The 17,154-nt window shown below is 41.1% G+C and overlaps 2 protein-coding genes across 3 annotated transcripts in view; one reads left to right on the forward strand and one right to left on the reverse strand.

Moving 5' to 3' along the window:
* Nucleotides 1-4,731: 4,731 nt before the first annotated feature.
* Nucleotides 4,732-7,264, forward strand: SLC25A4 (solute carrier family 25 member 4). The gene is made up of 4 exons (XM_066548331.1): nt 4,732-4,901; nt 5,147-5,633; nt 5,926-6,066; nt 6,411-7,264. The coding sequence occupies exons 1-4, from the start codon at nt 4,791-4,793 to the stop codon at nt 6,566-6,568; spliced, it is 897 nt and encodes a 298-aa protein (XP_066404428.1). The 5' UTR covers nt 4,732-4,790; the 3' UTR covers nt 6,569-7,264.
* Nucleotides 7,265-9,375: 2,111 nt separating this feature from the next.
* The window catches only part of CFAP97 (cilia and flagella associated protein 97), a 29,543-nt gene continuing 21,764 nt past the window's right edge, over nt 9,376-17,154 (reverse strand). For both annotated transcript variants that reach the window (XM_066548329.1, XM_066548330.1), the window contains exons 5-6: nt 11,971-12,121; nt 9,376-11,285 (exon numbers count right to left, since the gene is read on the reverse strand). In XM_066548329.1, the coding sequence (XP_066404426.1) occupies nt 11,158-11,285; nt 11,971-12,121 (279 nt within the window). In that variant the 3' untranslated portion in view covers nt 9,376-11,157. The remainder of the gene's footprint in view (nt 11,286-11,970; nt 12,122-17,154) is intronic.

Genomic DNA, 17,154 nt, shown 5'->3' on the forward strand with positions numbered 1-17,154 from the left:
AAGACATTCAGTTAACACACACACTTCCATTATTAGTTCAGTCAGCAGGGAATGTCAAAAGTGTAACATGCCTGGCCACACACATGCACAAGAGGAAACCAGTCACTGCAGACTAGGGAGACTCTGTCCATCTTGGTTAACTTTGCTTGTGGGCTACTTCTCCACATCTCTCATGCTCTCTTGCTGCAACTTACTTTTGTACTCCTCTAGTTTTCCCTCCCTGTCTAGCCTGGCTTCCTCTCTCCCTTTTTATTCCTTCTGCTGCTGCTTCTTGTTTCTTAAACAATCTACCTGAGGTAATGAGCCTACCCCGTACTCTGCCTCCTTGGTGCTATTTTCCACACCTACACCTCTCTATCCCACTCTTAAGACTTTACCATTGCTCAATTTGCCCTTCTTGTATTCCTGTTCTATCCTTCTGCCTGCTCCACTCCCCTTTCTTCTCCTCATTTGCTGCAGCTGGGAGATCCATGTTTAATACTTCCCACACACCTATTAAATCCCAGTGTCCCCACATTCTGGCTGCCTCACTCTCTGCAGATCCAATCTCTTACAGAGACCTCCATTCTCTCCATCCCATCCCACCCCTTACTCTCACAGTGAAGCCACCCTCACCATCCCCATCACATTTTGTCTGCTTTTGAGCAATATCTCAGCTCTTTTCCCTTCTGAAGAGCTGCCAGTCAGCCAGCCAGCTCTCCTGATCAGCCTTCTATGACTTCAACTGACTTTCTTCCCTTCTTCCCAATTTCTTATACTCATCCTCAGGAAGCTTCCAAGGTTCATGCTGATGTCCTTGGTGGCACTCTGTAGCAGTCACCCGTATGTCTCCTTACCTTGGCCCACTCATTTCCCCTGCACCTCTCACTCTGTGCTCCATTCCCTGAAAGAGCCATTCTTTTGACATGGTCTGCAGCAAGAATTGCTTTTCCCTTGACCTCTGTTATCCCATCCTTCCCCTCTGATCTTTTCCCTTGCCTGCTATGTCCTTCCTCATATCCTCTCACTTGCTCTTTCCATTATTTTCATCTCATCAGATTGAGAATATCCCATCCAATCTCAGCCCACTTTCTCCTTCTTTATCTTTCTTTTCTAGCATAAATTGATTATAGATTTGCTCTGTTTCTTACTCTTCACTCCTGTCTTGTGAATTATGAAGTATGATTGCCAAACACATAACTCAGTCTGCCCAGCTTCAAATTCCTGCCTGATCTGTGATCATGTTTACTTCATCCACAACCATTTAATTGTCTCCCCTTCCAGCTGTGCCATCCTTATAAATTTTCTTCCTACTTTTCCAAGTTAAATTAAACACTTTTCAAGTGCTCTCTTCCTGAATATCTTCTGCACAAATCCTTGCCAAAGTAAGTATTAATATGCTCACTTCCTACAAGTTTATTCCTTGTGTCACAGACTGGGTATTTTTTCCCTCCTACTTCTATGTCCCATGCTTGTCCCATTACAACAGAACTCCTGGTCTATTTCATATTAATTTTTATCCACTTTCTCAGTTTCCTTCCGAAATGTTGAGCCTCCTCCAACTCCTCATCCTCACACCACAGACATGCTCTAATAAACAAAAACACCTTATGTTGACTCTTACTGCTATTTCCAGCATTAACACTTCTTAATGTGCTGCTTACACTTACTGTGCAATCTTCCCTCTCTCCAGCACAATAGAAGCCCCTAAGACAGGTAACACCAACACCCAGCTAAAACAACCCTCACTAATACCTGCCCAAAACAAACTCAAAGCTCACACTACTTCATCCTTCTTGATCATCTTTGTTATCACTAACCTCATTATTTCTCAACTCTTATCCTCAATTAGCTCTGTTCTGGCTCTTATTCTTCTCTTTCTGACTTCAAATATGCAGCAATCTTAAAAATGAGAACTTACCACAGCTCCACAAATCGTTCTTGAAAAAAAACCAACATATTTCTTCTTGGCATCTTCCCAATACACTGTCTATTCACCTCTGTCTAGGCTGGGGGTCAGGATGTTCTGAGTGACTCCTTGTGCTCCCCCTTGTGTCTGCCATCACGCTTGGACTGCTGACTTTTGATGAAAAGCTTTTTTTATTTTGTGTCTGGCCTAGCATCAGTGCTAAGGTTTCCAGTGTCTTGCATTTGTAAGTAAACAAGGGTATGCACTACTTTGGAAAAGTTGATCTCCTGTAGTGTTTCAAGCTGGCTATTCACACACCAAAGCACAATGCAGTCAGTTACTAATCTCTCTCAGAAATGTAGATCTAGGTTATTTTTAGCTCAGAATTGTTAAGAACAAAATGCAGTCTTTATGCTATGTCAGCAGTGCAGAGCACCCACAAACTCAGCCTAGAAAAAAAATAATCCATCCAAAGCTGAAAAAGATCTAAGGAAGATGAAGCTTGAAAGATTGCTTTCAATAATTCAGAAAGATTGTATTTTCAGAACTGTTTTAACCATTTCTCTAGGAAAGTATCAGAATATTGAATAACAAACACCAACTAACTGTATGAAAACCAAAGGTTCTTTAGCTTTTTTAAATTACATTTCCAGCTAGTTCTGGAAATGCTTATGCTCAAGGTAGAGTTAGCAGTAAATTCCTTACAAGATATGTTTGAACTTCTACACTAAGTAGCAAACTGCCCCTCATCATCATACACTGGAAAGATCTAAATCAGGCGTTTGGAGCAAAAATCAAACAAATTAAGAATAACTCTCAAAGTAGCCAACACATGTTCTGGTCCAGCCCTGCTAAAAAATAATTACTAAAAAAAAAATTACCTAAAAATAATTACAACGCCCTGCCAATCTAAATCAAAGATGGTGGGGAAGGGGCTGGCAAACAATCCTTTCAGGCTACACCCCCACTCCAGGCTTACTTCAGACCCCCCACTGCCTTTCCTCCCCAGCAGCATCCCACCACCACTCTTCCACTCACCATACCCCAGTCAGCAGGGTTGACACCTGAGTGCACATCCTGGGGAGACCTTATCAGTCTGGGCAGTCAGGCAGCAGCTGTGGGCATCACTGTCTCAGGGCTCTGTGCGTAACCAGCAGCAGAAGCCTCGAAATATTAAAGGGGTGTTTGCTTTCCTGTGAGAAGAAGAGACACCAGACCTGGTGAGTGAAGTATGAGGGAAAAAAAAGGAAAGGTTAAAGGTAGCAGGCAGCCACATATATTAAATAAAACTCCCTTTCACTCAGCCTAATTCTAGGGATCCTCTATGCTTCCCCTATGAACCTGCTTTTGGTCCTTGCTTGGGAGAATATCTCTTTTGGGGGCAGGGGAGCTCTCTTCCCCTTTCTTAGAATCTGGGGAAAGGCTCCATTTTCTCAGGAGGCCAAGGTACAAAGGGTGCTTCTGGAAATCCCAGCTGGCATCCACTTCTCACACTTGAGGCTCGTGAGAAGAGACCTCAGCAGACCTAAGAGCACCAGAGGGCAAGAGAGACAGGGGATCAAATGTACCATCCCATTGACTCATGCTAACAAACACACTGATGAGAAGAGATGCACTGCCCTGTAAAGAATGTCTTCTTGTGGAACAGCCAAGATTTTAGCATCTACATTAAGATGAATTCTATCTTCATTACTGATACTATATTACTAAATCAAAAGAGACCCTTATGAGTTCCTTGGTATAACATTTTTCTGTTTGATTAGCTCTGTAGGGCAAACTCCTTGGTATGGTACGCCCCTCTCTGAGGGAATCTATACCTTCCTGCATTGCCTTTTACATAACTATTCCACACAACTAAATCACTCAACAATTAATCGTAAGCTCCTCTTTTCTTATGGGGGTCAGCCAGAAAGATGAGAAACAGATAAGGATGAGAAACTAATGGGGGAGTCATTTCATCTTCAGTTGAGACCCAATCATTTTTCTAAGAACCAGATGCTGCATAAAAGCAGAGCTTCACTACAGCCTTTACTCTTCTTTCACACTTGGTGCCAGTCAAGCAACTTCAGCCTGCCCGGGCATGTGCTTCCCAGTCTCCTCCCTTCCCTTCCTCTCTCTCTCTCAGAAAAGGGGATTGCCCGTGGGTCTTGCGAGGGTCTGACCTTGCAGGGGTGAAAAGAGGGTGTAATGCACAAAGTCATGCTGTCTCCTCCTCGGGAAAGCCGAGGCCCAGAGCATGCTGGGGTATTTAAAGACCTCGCTGCCTGCAAGTTCCACACAGCGCGTACAGCACGAAGCGGCTCTCTGGCCTTGACTCAAGAGAGGCACAGTCCAGTCCTGCTCACTGATGCCTGTGAACACAGCACCGCCTTCCAGGCTGGCAGTGCATCCCCGGGGAGCTTTGCTGTTGGGCACGACAGCCATGGCGCCCCTCTCTGAGGGAATCCAGGCGCATGAGGGCAAGGCTTAAAGCACTCCCAGACCGCTCCAGGCATGCTTTCAGCCCTCAGCGCTGCCTCTCGCCTGCACGGACCGGTTAACACGACCTGACGCGCTCCTCCTGCCAGCTCCCCATCTCTCCTCCGGTGCCTCCCAGGAGCTATAAATACAGCGGGCACATGCTCTGACACCGTGTTCCCCAGCAGGCACCAGATAACTTTAATTTGCCCTTTAAACGTCCCGGGCCCCGCGTCCCTCGCGGCCGCCGCTCTGGGGAGCATGGCGGGGCGGGCCCGGCGGGCCGCAGCCAATGGCCGCCGCCCGGGGGGGCGCCTCCTCCTATCGCGAGAGGCCGTGGGCTATAAGCGAGGCGGCGCGGGCCGCGGGGACATTTGTCCGGCGGGGTGGGGAAGTGTCCGCTCGTTGCCTCTCTCCGGGCGGGGCTGTCGGACCGGCTCGCGGCATGGGTGACCAAGCGCTCAGCTTCGTCAAGGACTTTCTGGCTGGCGGGATTGCCGCCGCCGTCTCCAAGACGGCTGTCGCCCCCATCGAGAGAGTGAAGTTGCTGCTGCAGGTGAGGGGGCGACGGGGGGCGGCAGTGCCGCGCCACAGGTGGTGCCGGCTCGGCGGGCGCTGCCCGGCGTGACTAAATATGGGAAGGAGCTCGGCCGGCTCTGGTTACGCGGGAGCTGCCCGGGACATTCAGCACCGCCTGGCGGTGCCGGGGGCAGGGCCGGCCCCGTCCGTGCCCTTCAGCGTGCGGGGTCACCCTGCGGTGCCTGTCTCTCACCGTGCCGTCCTCCTCCTTCCTCCCCGCAGGTCCAGCATGCCAGCAAACAGATCACGGCCGATAAGCAGTACAAGGGCATCGTGGACTGCATAGTCCGCATCCCCAAGGAGCAGGGCATCGCCTCCTTCTGGAGAGGCAACTTGGCCAATGTCATCCGGTACTTCCCCACCCAGGCCCTTAACTTCGCCTTCAAGGACAAGTACAAGCAGATCTTCCTGGGCGGAGTGGACAAGCACAAGCAGTTCTGGCGCTACTTCGCGGGAAACCTTGCGTCCGGGGGTGCCGCGGGAGCTACCTCCCTCTGCTTCGTCTACCCGCTGGATTTTGCCAGGACCCGGCTGGCGGCTGATGTGGGCAAAGGGGCCACTGAGAGGGAGTTCTCTGGCCTGGGCGACTGCATTGTCAAGATCTTTAAGTCTGATGGCTTGAAGGGCTTGTACCAAGGATTCAGCGTGTCTGTCCAGGGCATCATCATCTACAGAGCAGCCTATTTTGGGGTATACGATACGGCCAAGGGTAAGAAGTGCATGGAGGAGTGGCTGCAAGGGAAGATCCTTTCAGTAAAGGCATTCTAGGGCACTTGGCAATACAAGGACAAGTAGGGCTTGGCTCAGCACCAGTTGAGTGCAGTGCTAGAAATGTGCACAGGTGTTTCTGACATGCATTCCTGCCTCCCTTTACTTGCTGCTCTGAAATGCCTTGGGTTTGGATTGACTCCGGGGTTGGTGGGTGATTGTTCCTTCCACAGCCATGTTTCCCACAGCCCTTTCCCTCTGTACTGATTCTGTTCATTTGTTCTTGATGACAGGTATGTTGCCTGATCCAAAGAATGTGCACATCATAGTGAGCTGGATGATTGCCCAGAGTGTCACTGCAGTGGCAGGGCTGGTTTCTTATCCTTTTGATACTGTGCGACGTAGGATGATGATGCAGTCTGGCCGAAAGGGAGGTAAGAATAAGTGCTCCTCTGGTTCTGGCTGCAGAAAGTTTCTCTTCATCAGGATAAGAGAAGAGATACTGGGTATTTTTTTGCCTTATAGAAAATTAATAACCTTCTTATTGGAGTCTTTAAAAAATCTACAGGGAACACATTGATGGTTATTTCTATCATGTTGATCTCAAGGACTGAGAAATTACTTGATTTCCTATGGAGAATTAATTTTCCTTAATTGATTACTAAAGTTTAAATCCTCGCTGTACTTTGCTTATTCCCTGTTGTTTTAGAGATACAACAGTTGAAACATTCTTGCTGTATAACTTCAAGCCTTGTAACCTTTATGTTTGTTTCCACAGCTGATATTATGTATAAGGGCACAATTGATTGCTGGAGGAAGATAGCTAAAGACGAAGGATCCAAAGCATTCTTCAAGGGTGCCTGGTCGAATGTGTTGAGAGGCATGGGCGGAGCTTTTGTATTAGTACTTTATGATGAAATCAAGAAATATGTCTAAGGCATAACATCGTAATGCAGTAGTTCAATTGTTCTCAATCAACTTTTTTAAAAATACAAACTTGTGATGTAATGGACAACAAAATATTTCCTAGGGAAACAGAATAAAATTTGAGTAATGTATGTGGCAGAGATAAGGACACATTAATTTAAAAATTGTTCACAACATCACAGTTACATTTTCTATGAGAATTCCTCCACCATTTGTATCGGAACCTGTGTATATATTATACTTCAAATTGCAGGTTTTTTTGTCTTTAGATTTTGTCTAAAGACAAAATATAAGTGATCTATACCTAGTCTAAAATCTAATATTGTGAATTCTTAATAGATTGTTATAAATATTTATTATACTAATTAATGTCTCTAGCTACCCAACACTGTGATGACATGACTTAAAATCATGTTTTCTTCTAAAACTCTATTTTTTAATATATTATTAAGTGAAAAGTATGTCTGAAATCATAAACTATATTAAAGCACTAGGCTAAGAACTGGGTTAAGAACTGTAGCCTCTTCCCTGACAAACTATACAGTCATATGCTTGAAACCGTAATCTGATTTTTCCGACATACTTTGTAAAATATGGAAATATAGTGTTCCAGAAATTCCCTGTATTGTCACAAAGGAAAAAGTTGTCTGCTCTGATGTTCAATTGAACTAAAACTGAAATGAAATAAATTAATATATTAATGAATTTTTTCCTGTTGTTTTCAGTACACTGAACACATTACAAGCATGTTCTTCAAAGTGATGTGCTAATCAGGACACTGTTAGTGGCTGTCTCTTGAAAGTTTTTTCAACAGAACTTTAGGTAGGTGAAGTTATTGAGGTTATTGATCATTCTACAACTGCAAAACCAAGTGGATTCAGTTTAAGGGTACTGCAGCCAGAGATCTTAGAGATAAGCTTCCACCTAGTTTTAGCTGCTTGTATAATTTGTTTATATTACCCTTCACTTTGAAGCATCTCATTGAATAGCAAAGTCATTACTGCTTAATTTACTTGAAAAATTACTTTAGAATTGAATACTCAAGAGTTATTAAAATAACTACACATTGAACCATTATGAACACATTGCACTATTAATTACCAGTGAGATCAGAACATGCTTAATGTACTTTTTAAACTTTAGATGCTGCAGGGTTGTGAATGCATGGAAGAACAGGCTGATTGGGCAAAGGAGGGAAAGTGAGGTGTGGCCATTGCAGTTGTTCAGTTAGACTACATATAGACAAGTGTTTGCTATCTATCCACCTAGGACAAAAACCACAGAATCAGAGCATAGTTTGTGTTGGAAGAGACCTTAGAGTCCATCTAGATCCAACACCCTTGCCATGGGCAGGGACACTGTCTGCTAGGCTCAGTTCCTGGCCTTGGACACTTCCATCATTTGGGTGTCCACAATTTCTCTGGGCAGCAGGGTAAGACTAAGCAAGTAATAATCAAATAAACTTTTATCCCACCTTCATCTTTTTCTCCTTCATATGTATGGCTTCCAGTCATCCTTTTCCTATCTTTGAAACATTTTTCAGATGCAGGTAAGTCCTAGCTCGCTGTCACTTGGCATGAGAGGCTCTGGTTGTCTGCCATAGATTCAGAGCAGCAGCTCTGTTCTCCCTGAAGACAGGTACCAGTCTGGAAGCAATATCCACTTGGAAAAAGGAAGCATTTGGGAAATACTGAGCCAAAAAATGGCAGACTGTTTTTAAATTAACCAAATACAGAAATTTTTTTTTATCCCAGGACAAAACCTGGCCTGATAGTTTCACCTCTCTTTTTCATGGTTGCTCTCTTTAAATACTTGCTTTTCTAGATACCTGGTCTCTTTTCTTTCCCATAGTAAATAACCAGGGTTGCAATCTATCAAACCATAAGTTTATGAAGATATTTCTGCTGGTTTTCAAAGCACATTAGTTTTCCTTAAAAACTCTGCCAGTTTCTGTTCCCTTTCTTCTTTTTCCTCTGCACTTTCCTCATGGCTCCTTATAAGAAGCTTGCTAACACAATCCAGCTATCCAGTTCTCATTTAGCTCACTGATAAGGCTGCAAGTGGCATTTGGATGTGCTAGGGAAGATCTCAGTTGGCTACAAAGAGACACTGTACTAAGCAGATGTACAAAAACTTGGGGGAAATGTATATCTGAACAAGATAATTAGGAGGAAGCAAAGAAAATTCAAATAAGTAAATTTAAGAAGTTACATTCCAGAGAAAAAGGCAAAATAAAATAGAGACATTAAGGACTATTTAAAAAGAGAGTAAGGAGTATCAATGCAGGAAAATGCCACTGGGCTAAGAAGAAAGTCCATGAAATGAAGCACATGGGAAACACAAGTAAATGGCTCATTTCTGCTTTAAAAGCCAATGCAGAGTGTGGGAGATTGCAGGCAGTATTCTCCATAAAGACACCTGTGGTCAGAATTCAAAACTGTGAAGGAATTAATCATTCTTCTGAAAGCAGCTCTGCCCTGAGTCAGTGGCACTCAGCACAACAGTTGCTGAAATCGTAACCTAAAATGCAGCCATCAGCTCTGAGAGGTTGGAAATTAGAAGACTTTGCAGATAGTCTGCCATTTCTACTTGAACTCCCATTGTCACAGTAAATTGATAATACTTCTTTTGTACCTTTGCAAGACTGCTCACAGGCAAACTAAAGCCAATGACAAAACCATTATTCCCTTACATCTAACACTTGAACAATGGAAAACCTGCATTTTTCTATGTTTTTTCTACTTACCAAGCTATTCAGCCTTCTTTGCACCTTAATACCAATTATAAACATCAACAAGAAGCCACTGCAATGACAATTCATGTTAAATATTTTATTTCTTATGATTTACAAATGACGTACAAAATTGACACTTTCATACCAAAGTTAAATAAGATGAAACAATTAAAAGTAATCCATTGTGTGAGTTTCTTCACAGAAAAAAATTATAATATGAACATTCAGAAGTATTTAAACTGTTTCTCTGATATTCACATTGAAGGACAAAAATCTTTAAATAGAGAATAATTTTCATTAGCACAATAATAGAAATAAATACAGCAGCACTATACAAAGAAATTGTTAACAGTTCTTAACCATGAATAGTAATTGCAATACAAATCTGTTTGCCACAATGCTGCTTAAAGTTAAAAGTTCCAAATATTGTCAAACAGCTAAATTTGATCTGCGGGTCATCATGTGAAGAAGCTCTGCCAAACTATCACAAGAACCGAGTAAAAAGTGTGTTACAATGCAGAATACCTGAAAGCCTAAGCCCTCATGCAAGCACTAGCAAAGAATAATGCACTTTTCATGTCAAAGAAAGACCCAGAATTACCAAATACAGCTTTTTTTCGTTATCCATAATACAGCAATTTCCTTCCTGGGAAGAAGCTGGGGAAGCAAGCAAAGTTTCAGCAATATCCACAGATAGTGGCATCACAATTTGTACTCTTTATAAGGCTACAGCCGTACAAAACAAGCTCACTGAAAGTCTGCCTTTATGTATAGAAATAAACCACACCACCTACTAATGTGATTACCACTACCATCAAATTTTACTCCTCTCGTAAACGGATGTTGCTATTGGAGCTTATCGGACATTACTACAAATATTAGATAAGAACATGACATTTAAAACAGGTCAAGAAAAGTAACGACACTTTGTTTTCTATTGTCTTTTTTTCCCCCTAAATCCTGGTTAGAAGTCATTAAAATCAATGTTCAAGATGTTTCCTGCAGCTCAAGTTTACATCTCTGCATTGAGAAGAACACACATCTGCAAAGCAGGGCCATGAACTATTTCCCTTATTTAACAGTATTCTCTAGTTTGAGAAGTAACCAGAACTTGTTTAGACTAAATCTGAAACTGCTTTTTACTTCAGTCCTTACTGTTGTTCAGATAACATCAGATGTTTCTTTCCTACATAAAGATCCCAGTACATCTTCCAAGTCCAGTACAACTTCCAAAATCCTTTTGATCTGGAAGAGACGCAGCCTTGCATACCAAACACACCAGGTGCTGAACATTTAACAGTGGCAAGACATTGTCTTCTGCACCTCAGTATTCTAGCTGACTGTGGAGGAATACATAATCTGCTTTTCACCTCTTCACACTGCTGTTAAAGCTTCTCTCATTCACAAGAACATGACCCACAAAATTCAGAAGGCTGTTACATAAAGCCAGGATGTAAACCAAGGACAATCCAGGAATTAAGCATATGCTTAGAAGTGTAATGCATTATTTTAAAGTATTATTCATATTTTAAAATTTTTATTTACATTTTGCACTTCTAGTGCAGCAGTTCTGTCCTTCCATGTTATGGATACAAATTCCACTTATGAGCTGAGTCTAACAGTTATATTTCTATTTAATGTGTCCATTGAAATACCTCCTTCTCTTTCATAACTTCTTCCTGTCATGGAAAACACTGACAGAAGCGTTTTATACAATTTTAAGACCATTTTATAAGCAATTACTCTAAATGCAATGCATTTTAATCACTGAACAATGCAGAAAATATTTTTGCACATAGAATTTACAAAAGCACTAAAAATAGAAGTTTGAGTATCATCTCAGTATACAAGGCAAAGAACACACTTATAACCAGGCAGCACAAACATTAGTAGACTTAGGTCTCTGTAATGCCCCACTGGCTGAATCAGACGTGGGTTTTTCGTTCCTCTGGCTCAGTGCACTTTGTACAGTGGATGATCTTGAAGTTCCTCCTGTTAACACACAAACACACAAAGGGAGAATGCTTATGCTCAACACAACAGAAAACTTCATGCCATGTTAGTACTGCAACACTCATTACCCTAGCTCTCAGAATAAACCAAATAAACCAAACCAAATCACAGTAAATTGAATACAACCGCAAAAGAGTTGATGATGAGTTGTTTACAAATGATCAGGAAAAAAATTCAAGCCTTTGGTTCTTAAACCTGAAACATATGGTTCTACTGAGATACGTTGTCTACTTCCCACCTTACACATTGAATTTCTGAGAAAAACAAGGCCCCTATCAGTAGATCTAAATTTTCGGAATGAGAATTTGAACATTCATTGATGTTATTTTGGGGTTTTTGTTTGGGTTTCTTTTTCCCTCCTTCTTCTTTAGATAAAGGGTACTGGCAAAATGAGAAATACTTTACTACACGGATTTCTTTCTTCTTGGAAAAGAGTATTGACAAGATCATTTATTAGAAATTTAGGATGGCAACAAAGCAATGCATATCGTAATCGCTTTTGGTGACTAGAAAAATAATTTTGATGACTTCCATTTGATAAACAATCAATCTAAAGATGACAAAGACCATATTTGCTGTCCTTAACAAGTAAGTGCTTCACAATTCTGAATTATAAAAAGATACTGCAAAGAAATGGAACAATCTGCAACTTCAAAGTACTTACTTGGGGGACTAAGCTGGCTGAAAGGAGATCTAGCCCTTCTTAGAGAAGGTGAAGAACTCAGGTAGCTCATCTGGCGGTGATAGTCCCTCAGTTGTTCAGAACGCTTCATACCAGCTGTTGGTTTCACTGCTTCCAGTCTTTTCAGGAAAGCCTTAATATTGAAGAAAAATGTCATCAAGAAAGAGAAAAAATGAACAAGGTGCTGTAAAACAAACAGTCACAAATTGACTTCTTTTTTGAACTGCAAAAAGCCCCAAAATTTTTAGCAGTACACAACAGGATTTCCTCCACTGGTGACCAGCATAGGCTACTCTGCTATTCAGTTCTTTTCTCAGTGTTATGACACAAATTGTAACTATCATTTGCACATCATCAGTCCTACTCTGAGTACATCACAATTCTCTGTGCTCTATGGTGATATGAAACAATATGTTTATTTGGTGACTATCACCAAAGGTAGTGAAGAAATGGGCTCCACTATTCTTATCCTGCTTTTGGTTACTCCTCCCATCTAAATTTCTAGAAGAATGAGAAGTTTGGGGGTTTTTTTAAAATCTTTGCTTTGCAAACAGACCATTTTATATTGCTCTATAGGAAGCCCAGACAGGATTACTGACCCCAGTTCTGTGAAACTAATTTCAAAAGCAAAGCACAAACATCTACAGGACTTCATTTTATCCATAATCTAATTTTAAGAGATTCTATTTGAAATCATTGATACAGACATCATTTCCTCTTGTTGAAATTGCACTTGAAATCATGTGGCAAGTGATGTATTGGAGTAACTACTTACACAGTATTTTAAAGACACAATTTCCTATTCTGCATAATTATTTCTACTTGAAACAGAACTTATGGCTTAAGACATTTCAATAATCTAAAAAAAGAACCTGATAAGAGGACAAATTGGGACATACCCAGCTACATGCAACTTCCAATTAACAACTTCACATTTTTAATATATTGCACTTTTAGTAGTTGCCTCACATAGATCTATTTATTTTCTCTTTTAACTAATTTCAATTCATTTGATGGCTGGCAAACATTAGGCAATGACACAACCTTCGCTGGTCCAGGTTGTGACACGCATCCTATCAACAAGAGAATGCAAACTGTGCTTGCACAGTCTCCAAAGTACTAAAGATAACTCTCTTTATAAGATGCATTGTCTAGATATATACTTGTATGGTCAAGAAACTATCACCATTAAACTGCACACTTAGTCATGTACTGATTTTTTTTCTTTTTATTAAGAAAAAAATTTACAAGAAGAGACTTAGGAAATAGTATAGTATTCAGAGGATGCCAGTTGTCATTGTATAACTATAATAGGAATCTACAAACTCTTGGTAGTTTATGCATGGGCACAGGAAACCTGCACAGAGTGCACAAGAGAGAAAGGACAAGTGACTTTGGCTCAGATGTAACATGTCACAAGTGCTTGCATCAAGTGCCAGCCAGTTCATGGTAAGCAGGAATACCTAAGTAAGCAAAAGTCAAAGGAAGGACTTCAGCTAGAAATAGCTCCTCACTAAAGCCAGTTAGAGAACATGAAATGGTAGACTTGTCTCTAAAAGTTATAGCCAACATTTTTCTCACAACTTCATCCACATCTCCTCATACAACTATATATGTTTAGATTTGCAGAGATCACTTATTTTACCTTCAGTATTAAAAATGGAAGCTCTCAATACATTCAGTTCCATCACAAATAGATCAGGTAAACTGTAGAAGTGACTTTCCTGTGAGAGACGAGCATGTTTCAAGTCTGCACTCAATTGTAACAGCCTCATAGAATTTGCATACCTTAACACTACAGTAATTTCAAGCTTGATTCTGAATACACTGGCTTTTATATAGACATATATATATATATATATGCCTACTTAATTCTAATTTAAATAAAATCGTCTGCTTTTGCTTTTATGCCTGCATTTTGAAAAGTATTGAGTCACCATTAATGAAGGAAAAAAAAAACCAAGCCACAGAAAAAGCAGCTAAGATTCTGTGGTGCAGCAGTGTCTGAAGGAAAGCTTTTCTAGAGAATAAGAGCTCCTGTGGTTCCCTTGCCTTCGGCTGTGGATTGTACCAAGGGCAGGTTAACGTCCATGCTATTTTCAGTTGTGAATTTTGCCATTTGGAAAACAGCCTGCTGCAGGCAGAAATGAACGCATGGGCACAGCGAAACGGCAGCCCTGACCTACTGAATCTGTAACCCGGAACTAGTCTGATTCTTATGGCTTTACTACCAACCCTATAATATTGAGGTCCTTATCAGAGGAGTACCTTGAGCAAATGTTGTTTTTCAGCCATATATACAAATCTACTAATTCTTTTTGTTCTCCTTTTGAGAAACAAACTGAAGAAAGCTGATGCTTTCCTTGTTCTCCTGAAGTACCAAATCTCCGGAGCCTTAATCCTGCATCATTGAAGTAAATAGAAATTTCATCACTGATCTCAACAATCAAAGAATCAGATTACAGAACATAACTCAGGTGTTTAGAACCAAATATATGTTCCCAACTAAATTTTAAGGAATTAAAAAAAAAAAGAGGAACAGACACTAACAGCAGGAATGTTATTAGTTGCTCTAAATTACATTGTAGGTGCTCAGAGCTCTTGATTCAAGCTCAAAACATATATAGTATCATTGTATGATTGTATCATTGATGAGCTCTCATCTTGTCAAAAGACTTCCCTGGCTTATATTTCCCGCGTCTTCTTTTACTTTAATACTGAGTTTACAGTAAAAGTAGAATATTTTAAAAAGTCAAGTCACAGAAGGTGTTCCTGGCATGACTACCTTCTAGGAACAGGATAATCCTTTATAAATCTAGGCATCTGGACATAGATTAGCATCTATAAAGATACTAAAATACATATTGTCAATGATGGATATGTCAGAAATGCCAACAATTTGAGAACAAAGAAACCCAACACAATCAAAAAACTGCTGCTATATAGTGAGACAAAAAAAAAATCTGCTAATTCAATTTTGGACACATCAGGAGAGCACTGAAGGTAATTCTAAAGCTCTGTCAGAAAAAGAAAAAAACCCAAGCATAAGTAGTACAGACTCTTCTGCAGCTATTTTGAAAAAGGAAGGAAAAAACCCACTGAAAATGTAACACTCAAACTGAGTTCAGAGAGAAGGTTAAAAATTTTACTTTTCCTTGGTTTACTTTTCTTTTCAAAAGTATGAAGGCTTCAGTTTCACCTCCTGTGAATCCTAATCAGCTGACCAGTGTGCCTTGACAGCTGTTCAAATTTATTTATATTACACCTCCTCTAATGTCACTGATGTTAGTGATCACACTGTCCCTTTGCAGAGTCTAGGGGGAAACAGATAATTGCATTCAAGGACAGCTTTTAGTTCTTACCAATAAAAGTGTTTGTAATCTTCTTTAATTGCCAGTTGCATTAACTAGCTCTAACCCGACAAACTCTTAACAGTCAGACAACTCTTAAAGGTGCTCAATTTACAGAAAAGTCTTTTTAACTAAACAGCTATCAAGTTTATGTGTGGCTGGCAACACCACAAGGAAAGTAGGTTAAGAGTACAGAAAAGAAAATCCCACAAAATTAAGCACTTTGCAAAGTGTTCAAAATTTTCCTTGAACATGCCAATTAGTCAGTCTTTGTTATAATTACCATAGCAGTGCTAGTCTGGGTCAGGAATATGAAGACCATAAAAATCTGACCACAACAGCCTATAGCCTAAATACTATCATCACAGAATTACACTATATCGGTACTGTACTCTAGGATATTTTAGCCATGCACATCTGTGTGCCAATCCCACAGCCTGACAGCTTCCTGTTATGACAAGGCCATGGAAACCTTTTGGCATTGCATTTTTTCATCTCAGGAACATTTTGTCTTTTGGCTTGGCATACACCACTTTTGAACTGCGTAAGTGAAAATATCATATAAGATTCTGTGTACTTGAGTTTCTGAGGAGTCATCAATACAACATGATTATTTCTGAGTTCCTAATACCACACAAGACTACACTGTCTTTCATGACTGCATTTTGCACAGCTTTCTCCTCCTGACTGAGATCAGTGAGACTGAACACAACCATGTAAGTGCGCAGTGTCTAAGGCCTGGTGATGCTCTCTAACTCTGGGGATAGTCCTTGGGGACAGGAAAAAGGGAAGGCAGAGAAAAAGCAGTATGGAATACTTCTGGGGAGGAAAGTACAATGTGCAACCCTGATAAACCAGTGGCCCTTCTCCTACTTCTTTCCATGCTGAGAAGTTATTTCCCTTGTTGCAGCATAACACAGTTGGCAGGGGAGGCACAATGCAGCACAGGATCAAAGGAATATTCTTTGTACATGGTGTCAGCCAGGTAGGGGGATGGCCAAAAGCATTGTCCCTCCCTTGCCCTTTACTCCCCACCCAACTATGACAGCACATTTGTGCCATTAAATCAAATGGAGACAAATAAATACACATTCATTTCCGGCAGCACAATAAACGCATTTCTAAAGAAGATTCAGAATTTCCAGCAGGACAAAGCCAGCTCTGACTGCACGAGAAGGGAAAGTCTCCCTGAAGAATCCTTGTGCTGGTAGAGGCCACTGACTGCAACAAGTGGTGGCCAGGGCAATAATAAATCTGCAGCACAGAGGACTCAGGAAACCAAGTAAGTGAAAAGAGAAAGCCCTTGCAGAGAAACACAATAAGTGGTTTTTGTTTAAATTTGTGTGGAAGGGTCATTATACTGGAACTGGAATCAGAGCTGGATCTATTAGGACTGAGGGTGCATTTTGCGGGAATAAGATATGAGGGAATGAGGAACATGGAGTCTTATGTGCGGTGAGCCATAACAGCATGAGGTATAGGAAGAATGTGAAGGAATGTGTGGAAAGACCAAATATCCACAAAAAAGGAACACCCTTATCTCTCCTGAGCTAAGGTTTGAGAATGCCCCTACCAGAGCTGCTGAGATCTTCCAGCGAAATTCCAATGTGACCTCAAAAGGTCACTGTTCCCTAGGAACTTGACGGAACATAGCAGCTTAGCTCACTGAGATCATCTAACAGCTAAATCCTAGTCAGAATTAATAAAAATGATGAAAAACCCATCAGAAAACACAGAGATATGAATGTCTTCTAAGTTCTGATGAAGTGACTGAAGAATTATGTGATTACTGCAAATCAGTATTTCAAGGACCCCA

Source organism: Molothrus aeneus, chromosome 4, assembly GCF_037042795.1.
Source record: "Molothrus aeneus isolate 106 chromosome 4, BPBGC_Maene_1.0, whole genome shotgun sequence".
In the NCBI taxonomy this organism is placed as follows: domain Eukaryota; kingdom Metazoa; phylum Chordata; class Aves; order Passeriformes; family Icteridae; genus Molothrus; species Molothrus aeneus.